Source organism: Pelmatolapia mariae, linkage group LG5 (assembly GCF_036321145.2).
Source record: "Pelmatolapia mariae isolate MD_Pm_ZW linkage group LG5, Pm_UMD_F_2, whole genome shotgun sequence".
In the NCBI taxonomy this organism is placed as follows: domain Eukaryota; kingdom Metazoa; phylum Chordata; class Actinopteri; order Cichliformes; family Cichlidae; genus Pelmatolapia; species Pelmatolapia mariae.
In genome coordinates, this window is record NC_086231.1 from 25,127,105 (window position 1) to 25,136,176 (window position 9,072).

General features: G+C 44.6%; 1 protein-coding gene across 6 annotated transcripts in view; it reads right to left on the reverse strand.

Annotated features, from left to right (window-relative positions):
- LOC134627939 (calmodulin-binding transcription activator 1-like) overlaps positions 1–6,644 on the reverse strand; it is a 57,155-nt gene extending 50,511 nt beyond the window's left edge. For all 6 annotated transcript variants that reach the window (XM_063474435.1, XM_063474434.1, XM_063474438.1 and 3 more), the window contains exons 1-2: positions 6,530–6,644; positions 3,973–4,068 (exon numbers count right to left, since the gene is read on the reverse strand). In XM_063474435.1, the coding sequence (XP_063330505.1) occupies positions 3,973–4,068; positions 6,530–6,554 (121 nt within the window). In that variant the 5' untranslated portion in view covers positions 6,555–6,644. The remainder of the gene's footprint in view (positions 1–3,972; positions 4,069–6,529) is intronic.
- Between the last annotated feature and the right edge of the window lie 2,428 nt (positions 6,645–9,072).

Below are 9,072 nucleotides of genomic sequence, written 5' to 3' on the forward strand. Positions count from 1 at the left end.
ATGAACTGGCATATACTAGTTATAAGGTGCTAAAATTGGATTTTATTAAAATGCTAGCAATTTTTCTTCGCCTCTGGTTACAACCTCTTAGAGCAAATGTGTAAAAACTGTCGACAAAAAACCCCATTGCAGGTTACTTTTGTTGTGTGTTTATTTGTTCATCATCCATTTTGTGAAGACCTTCTTCACACTACCCTTACATGAGTGAAAATTCAGAAATAAAAGCTTCTAAACCCAAGTGCCTTTTTTAAAGGAATTATGAATGCTACCTTCTTTGCTGATTGGCGGATGGCAGTCAACGAGGTGAATATCAGGCTATATTTGTGTTAGGCTGATGAATCTTTACCAAATTCAAAATAGACACTGTAGTTTATTTTGAGTCAGTCCCACATACATTGTTTTTCTGAGCAAAAATAGCCCCCAAATGTTCACTGTTTTCTCCTGACTAATGTTTTCTAAAAACTACAGGGCCAAGCTTTTTTTTTTAGAAAATTGTTCTGCTTTTTTTTTTTTTTTTTTACATAACAATATAATTGTGGCCCGTTTTCAAACATTTAAGTAATTAGCAGAGGAACCAAGGGGCTGAGAGCCACAGACAGTTATACCTTATGAGGTATACAGTATAATTTATGTTGTGGAGGGCGCTATATGAGATCATCACGGCAGAAATATAGTCATACTTGACAGCAAAGCTGATTGTTGGTGTTGAATTACCAGTGAAACTACCCCTACTGTGCTTCTCCTCCTACTGCTGTGCGCGGAGAATCACCAAAATATCAAATAGGTGCAGGAAAGGTAAAAAATAAATAAATAAATAAATAAAATAAAATCCACCAAGCCTCAGCCTCAGGAAAATACCACCTCACCAGTGTGTCCACACAAAGACAGACCCCCTGTTATGTGTTTGTGAGTGTGTTCCCAACGGGTGTGCTTCTCAGAAGTCAAAGCGAGCAAGCACTCAAAGGTTATTGATAAGCATTTGAGTAGAGGGCGTCCATTCATGACTCCCCTGGGAAGATAGGAATTATACTCTACCTGAGGGAAGATGACAGAGCAAGAGAAAAAGACAGATAGGTAAGGTGGGAGGGTCAGCATGGGAGACAGAGAGAGGCAGGATGACAAGGAGCCAGAACGATGGTGTTAATGAAGAAAAAAAAAAAAGAAATTTGGGAGACTGGAACAAGCTAACACAAAGATGCAAAGAAGAAGAAGAATTGCTGTAGCAGGACAGGGGAAGGGGCTATATGTGTGTGTGTGTATGTGAGTGTGTGTGTGCTCGTGTAAGTAGCTATCTGAGCATGTGTGTGTGTGTTTGTGTCAGTAGGAAGTGTGTTCAGGCACGTATGCTCCCCCTAATCAATTATGCATTTATTAATAGAAGGCCTGAGAAGACAGAATTTCAAACAGCTGAACTGTGCAGCAGCTTAGTTAAACAGCTGAATGGTGCAGCTTAGTTAAAGCCTAATTTCTTTTTTAGCAGCACTCCAGCCTCTCTGCTATGAATGCCAATCAGCGTTTAGACCCCACCCCTCCTGGCTATAACCCCCTCCCTTCCTCTGCTGTTCTGAAGAATTCTCATCAGAGCCTCGCCTTTGAAATGTACCAGAACCACCACATCAAACAAGCCCGTTGCACATGCGCAGGCACACATACACACACAAACACGCACGCACGCATACACATATGCATGCTCATACATACAAACAGACACATACAGCAGTGCCTGCTGATCAAAGAACACACATCACAGTATTTGTCCCAGAGTGACTTCTTCTTCCTTTTTTTTAAACCAGTGACCTTGGCACCCAAACCCCTTTCAAAGCACACCTTCATGGACACAACCATCATCTTAACCTGTCCTCACATTTACTATCCCTGCTGACGAGGAACGGAGGACCAACTTTGCAGATTTGTTGAATGCTGATGAGCTTTTACACCCCAAAGAGTTGTATCTTGTATTTCTAACAATCCTGAACCAGAGAATGCGTCCCTGTTTTGAAAAGATTCAGCCTCAGTGCTGTTGCAATCGTCCTTTCCATCTGCTCCAAATGACTCTCGGTGGAGCCGTACTATTGTGTGACATGGGGCAAAAACTTGTCTTTTGTTTTCTGGCTACCCAGGAAAATGAAGCATCCTGGGACCCAAGAAATGCACATCTAAATATGAAAATCCGACGCTGTTCGCATTTACATTTGTATTTAAAATCATAAAACACTTTCAATACCTGCATTGCTTCGTGTGAGTCCCTCAGCAGCATGCCACAAATTCTGGGCGTACACAGATCACTCACTCACTTGCTAATCTAGTAAAAACGAGTCCAAAAGAGTGACAATGCCTGAATGCTAATTTGAAACTGATGGCTCATTAAGTCATATAGAGGTATGTGAGCTAAAGAGCGAAAATGTTCGACCAAAGTGAAACATTGCTCTGGGTACGCTATCAAATGCCACCATTTAGACTGGAATCACACAGAAGAGCGGCCTCCGACTGATGAATATTTTACCTCATAAAACTGTCATCTCCATATTTAACACAGAAACAAGCCAATGCCCTTGTGAGATGGCTGTCAGTTAATTATAAAACTCTCCTCAGTAAAGAGAGAGAAAAACGCTCCAAATGCAACTCTTAACTCTCCCCCTACTGATATTAGGAGGCGTCAGGGGAAATTTTCACATTTTCCCCCTTTTCGGGATGAAATTAATGTGACAGAAAGAAAGGCTCATTGCACAGCAGCTAGATAGAGGGATGGCAGGGAGGAGGGTGAGAGGAGGGCAGCAGGGAGAGCCAGGGCACGGAGAAGATGGTTTGGGGGGTGGGGGTGGGGGGGTGGCATGGGATGAGTGAGAGAAAAAGAGGGAGAGCAGGGGGCGGAGGGGGGGAGGGATAGAGAGATGGGCGTGCATGCTAATTTTATCATTCTGCTGATAAACTTTTCCTCCAGTAATCCTCCAGCTGGGACGTGAGAACAGATAGGAGACAGGGATAGGCTCGGGAAGCCTTGGTTTTTATTAAACAGTCATCAGAAACAGAACCCTCTATTCTATTCTATTCTATTCTATTCAGTCCCGCTTTCATTCCCTGCTCAGCATGGTCTGGTGCAGAAATGAAAAAGTAAGGGGTGGGTTGAAGTAAGGGGTGGACAGGGTTGTTGTTGGGGTGGGTGATGTTTAAATATATCCCCCCACACCATCACCACAACCACCACACTCCTAACCCCCTCCACTGCTAACCATCACTTCACTAAATGTCCGTCTGCTCCTCCTCGCATCTGTTTATTTTCCTCCAATTTGTCCCTCTAACACACATGCACACAGAGGCACACACATGCATTTGCTCCATGTCCTCTGGAATCAATAGCCAATCAAAGCAATCATTGCCTTTATAGTCTGTCTAACAGACAAAAGCAATCGCACACATGCTTGCTACACACTCACACACATCCGCGGCCATGCACCGACCCCAGATTACACACTCCATCTCACTTCTAGTTTAACAAGGCCCATTGAGGATTATAGATACATAATGCCATGTGTACAGATTAGGTGTGACAATAAACTACTGACAGCCAAAGTAAGCCCTGCCTTCTGTATGGCTATGTGCAGGAGTGTGTGCGTGTGCCCACTAATACTGTACTGGCATGCATGAATAAACATGATGTGTAACAGGGCTGAATTGGAATGACGTCTCAGCAGAGAGAAATAGAGATAGTGTGTGTGTGTGTGTGTGTGTGTGTGTGTGTGTGTGTGTGTGTGTGTGTGTGTGTGTGTTTGTATGTATGCGTAAGTGTGATCAGTTACAGAGCAGATGAGGAGGAGACCTCAGTTCCCGCATCGCATCATTCTGCCAGAAGGCTTTTATGCTTGCTCCCAGAGTCACCCTGTGCTACAGACAAATGTGCGGGTGGCACTTAAACACCCTCACAGACAGACATGCACACACAAACTGCGCCAAGAGTGTTTGTGTGACTCTTACTGTTGGCGTCAGTGTCGTCACTCTTGGGAGGGGTGTGTCCAGTGTAGCCAACAGCAATCCTGACCATTCGCTCTGGATTTCTTATCTTCTTCAGTCCTACAAAAAGAGAAAAAGAAAAAGAAGAAGAAAAAAAACAGGGACATATTTAGGAGACACTTCAGGCTTTGGTTTCCTTGGCAGTTGTACACCTCACCTCAATCTTTCTCCTCTAAAGCCCAGAAACAAAACTCCAAGTGATATGCATGTGGGCTGATCCATTTTCTGATCCACTAACTTGCATCCATCGTGTCCCCTGATCGATTGGCCACAGAAGATACACTGCCTCTGTGTGTGTGACTAACTTGTTCCCAGCTTTAGTTTCTCTTCACTCTCATCATTTCTCTGTTTCCCTGACCACTGTTGCTATGATACAAAGTAGACCAACCAGCACAGAGGGAGATGGTCTTCCAGGCTATATGGTGGATGTTGTTCTGATGCCCACTGGTGCCATCCACATCTGCCAGGCAGGGGGAAGAGTGGAAGGCTGTCTCCTGCCTTCGTCGCCACAATTCATTTGGCTTTCATTCAGCAAGGCTCAGGCTTTTAAATCATTATACCCAGACTACACGCAACACTGAAGGGGCAATGGATAAAACTCCAACACACTGTGAATCTGTTTGCGTGAGTAGGTATGGTACAGTGTGGGCAGGGGGGAAGGTTTAATATTTATGTGGTACACTGCCTGCTGATCTGCCCATGGGCCTTTTGTCTCATCAACAGTTCTAGTCTTTTCACGCAACGGGACTCTCAACCCACGGCCTTCCTTTTGCCTTTGGCAACACTCTGCATGCTTGCTTGCACGCATGCATGTATGTATATGCATGCCTGACTTTAAATGCTGTACACAGGATGTACTGCAGAAATGCATGACGGTAGTTCAAGTGTTGCCAAAAATTGCCCCTTTGAGAAATCTCGCTCAGTGTTGCTCTCTAGTGGAGAGAGTGCTGAAAGCTCTCGCCGACAATTTTACTACACCTTTGATTATTTGACACCCCCCCCCCCCCCGCCTCCCCAAAAGAGTTTTCCATTAATTAATTAATTATTTTTAATTGCTAAGGAACTGTGGTGTCTATAACAAGGGTTCTCAAACTTTTTGAGGCAAGGGAGAAGATATTCTCAGGACTGCCTCACAAAAACTAAAAACAATTTAGATGGTTTAGGTGTAGCATCACTTTTCAGAGCGCGCTGATAATGAAAGGTATGCAACAGCAAGAACTGTCTGTTAGACACTGAGAGAAATGACTGATTTCATGACAGATTGACAGGATGTGTCACAGCCATATCAGGGTTTATATTGGGCCAACACAAAGGGAGGGAGTAATGTACACAATATGCTTGTTTTATTGGCATAAATGGTCCCCCATCTGTGTATATATCCACTTTTTAATGAAACAACACAATTTTATGATCTACTGTAAATTAATTTGGGACACCTGAGGGGGGCAGACCCCATTTAGAGAGCCATTGATCATTTACAACACAGTCTGCTGCTAAGTTTGCTGCCCTCTTTTGTAAATTTAACCCTTCGTGGCATCAGCAGTGCTTTAAAGACACAAAACGCAAGAGGCGCTGTGAACAGAGTAACAACCAGGGGGTATTTATAAAGAAATGTCAAACACCACGAGTAAAGAACTCACAAGTTGACACAGAGATAACATTGCAACCCTTAAATAATTCATGAATGAATAAATAGTAGTCTGAATGAAATGGTGACTGTGTGTGAGAGATGATAACGACCTCAAGAGTTTAGTTAAGGGAGTAAAAACACAAACAAACAACGACCAGAAATTGGGGGGCTGGGGGGGCGGGACTGGAATCATTATGACCTAAAACTGACACACATACACACCAACCCCTCCCAAACCTATATGCAGCCAAATTCTCACCTTCAGCGCCTTAGCAACCATAAGGACACATTAAGACTGAAGGAACAAAACACACACACGCACACACACACACACACACCGATTGTGATTAAATAAATACACAGCTGGTCGGGGAGGTTGCGTGCCTGTCAGGAAAGAAATTAGCAATTCAGTGGTCTACTTTATGCTTAAAGAGAGACACGGACACACACACACACACACACACACACACACACACACACACACACACACACAGAGCAGCATCTGAATTCCTTCAGCGTGAACCACTCTTCTCTTTTCCTCTCATCCTCCATCCCCTTAATGCTAAATGCTTAAAAAGCATTCATAAGCCAGCTACTCGAGGGGGAAACGCTGGCAAGCATCGGACGGTGAAAAACTACCGTAACCCGAATCAGCCAGAGCCCACCGACAGGACAACTCTCCTCCTGTTATTTATTTGCTTTCGGTTAACCGTGCTCCACACAGTCGCTGGTTCAGCACCAGCCTCGGTGTTTTCGGGACGGGCTAAAGGAGAGGGAAAGCCCCGCCGCTATCTCTGCCCTCCTCTATTCCTCCGTCCCTTCATAGCCTCGCATGAAACCCGAAGAGCGGGACTCCGGCACCTTAAATAAAAACCGTTATTTCTCTCTTACCTTCCGGCTTGTTTTCGGCAGCCATTTCCCCTCCGCCGCGCGCCTCATCCCTCCTCCTCCTCCTCTTCCTCCTCCTCCTCCTCCTCGACTCGACCTAGTGGTAGTGGGAGGGGGGGTGGTGATGGTGCCGGTGAGGGGGGTGGGGGGGGAGGACCACGCGCGTGCACAAGGAGGACAGCTCAAGGAGGGGGGCGGGGCTGAGAAGAAGGGGTGGGGAGGGTGAGCCTGCCGCGTTCAGCGCGGCTATTGGTCCAAACAGAGAGGACTGACAACGGGGATCCGTGATGGTGACTCGCGGAATTCACCATCCCTCCGCTTGTTCCCCTTGACCACGCCCCCTCTCCGACGTTCACGCGCACTCTTTCTCTCTCTCTCTCTCCCTCTTACCCCTCTCACGTCACTGAACGACGTCTGTATTCGAGGACACCTTGACAGCCTCCCACAGCATCATCATCATGCTCATCATCATCTTCTCTCCCTCACACACACACGCGCACACACACACTCGCACGCGCACAACAGGCCTACACACATATACGTTAGGCGCGCACAGAAACTCTCGCTAGCGAGCGCGCGCTCATTTCTTCACACGCAAACCCAGTGGACTGTTGAGAAAATGCGATGTAAGGTCGCGTCTCGCCATAAATTATGAACCCCTCTTGAATCTAAATGAAAAGAACTGCCTGAAAGAGAGTTTTTTGACGCGCGTGGGCTGCCGGGTGCTGTCATTCGCCGTGGTGCTGAAGCTCGCGGTGCTGAAAGGACAGCTCCACACGCGCCTACACAGAGCTGCGTGCACTCACTACCTGCTTTCTTTGAGCCATGTTATTAAATGGGAGCCATGGCAGGTCAGATGAAAACTTGTGGGGTGGAAGGAAAAAAAAAACATGCCCTCCTCCATACTCGTCCTCCTGCTCAGCGTGCGGGATGAAATGTGGCTGCTGGTATCTTTGCGTAAAGTTTAGTTTATAACGAGCCTATCACAATATCCTCACTGACAAGCTATTTATAATTCTGCCGTTTTATGCGATGCTATCCTTTTCTAAATAGTAGGGCTTAACTGGGATCATTATGTTCTCGTTTCCAGCCCACACTGTCACTCTGTGCCTCGGGGTAGAATATCGCCTTTGCACCAAAGCCTTGTGTTTGACAGAGACAATCCTCTCCACAGACACGCTTCACGGAAAACAGAGGTTTTGAATGGTTCGTCCTCGGCTACGTGTGCTTTGCGCAGCCTCGGGGTGCAGAGACACACTAGGTACTCGAGATCAGCGGAATTCAGAGATGGTGAACGACAACGACAAACGTGTAGCGGTGTAATAAGAAAGAAAGCAAATGTTTAATGTTGCATTTATGTTATTTATGTCAGGGTGGAGCTCACTGTTCATACCAACACAGTGTGGCACTTTCTATTCAGCCAACGATGAGATTACTTTTTAATCAAAAATATATAATATTTCAAGAGTATTGGATACATGAGTAATCACTGGCACTTGTCCAGTGTTATGGTGAAGAACAGGGGTGTCAAACATATGGCCTGGGGCCTGGAAGCGGCCCACTAGAGGGTCCAATTTGGCCCACTGGATGACTTTGCAAAGTGTGATGAAGTCATTAATAACTCAGTGTGTTTTTTTCTTTCATGAAAGATTTCTGTTGTTCCTGGTGTGATGCCAGCATTATTATACAACAGTGAAAATGTACAGAAAATTATAAATGTTAGATCCCGGTAGGTTGTTTGGATCATAAAGACATAAAACACTCACAAAAAACTTTTATTTGCCCACAAAAACTCCACATGTGGAGGTTGTCCCACCACATGTGGAGGTTTTGTGAGTTTATAGCCTCACTGTGATCTTTAAATTGTAATGCACATGCAATGACGGTGTAATGACCGTGTCAGACTTACTTTTCTTAAGAAATTTCAGACTTTTCACCTTTTTTGTAAAGCGATGGCTGGTTAAATGCGACTTTTAAAAAGAAATGTTTTCAAAGTGTTTTGTAGAGAAATTAACTGGGGTGTTTGTTTTTTCATATGTTATTATGCAAAGGTTTTGGTAGTCCAAGCCTACTTAAGATCAAACTGGGCTGACATGAAGTAAAATGAATTTGTCAGCCCTGGTTTAGAGAGTGAATCACATGATGGTCTTAGATTTTTTCATGTAATATCACCTGTTTCATGTTAATATATACTACCTTATTAACATGAGCTAATCCAGGGGGTAAATGTCTTATATATGTTTTAATTGGTGTGTGGAAATGAGATGAGAAATAGGTTATCCCATATTTAGGAAATTCTTTTGTTGCAACAGATGAAATTCACAGGGCAAGAGGCGGGGTACAGCCAGAAAAGGTAGCCAGTCTGTTACATGGCCAGTTGATCAATAATAATAATAATAATAATAATAATAATAATAATAATAATAATAATGTGTGGTCTTTCTGGCAGCTGAATCATTCAGTTAAGGATGTTGCTCTGTTGCCTGTCTAGTGAGTGGTGCAGAGGGTGGTTAGGATTTTTCTGTGATTTTAGCTTCAAAAATATT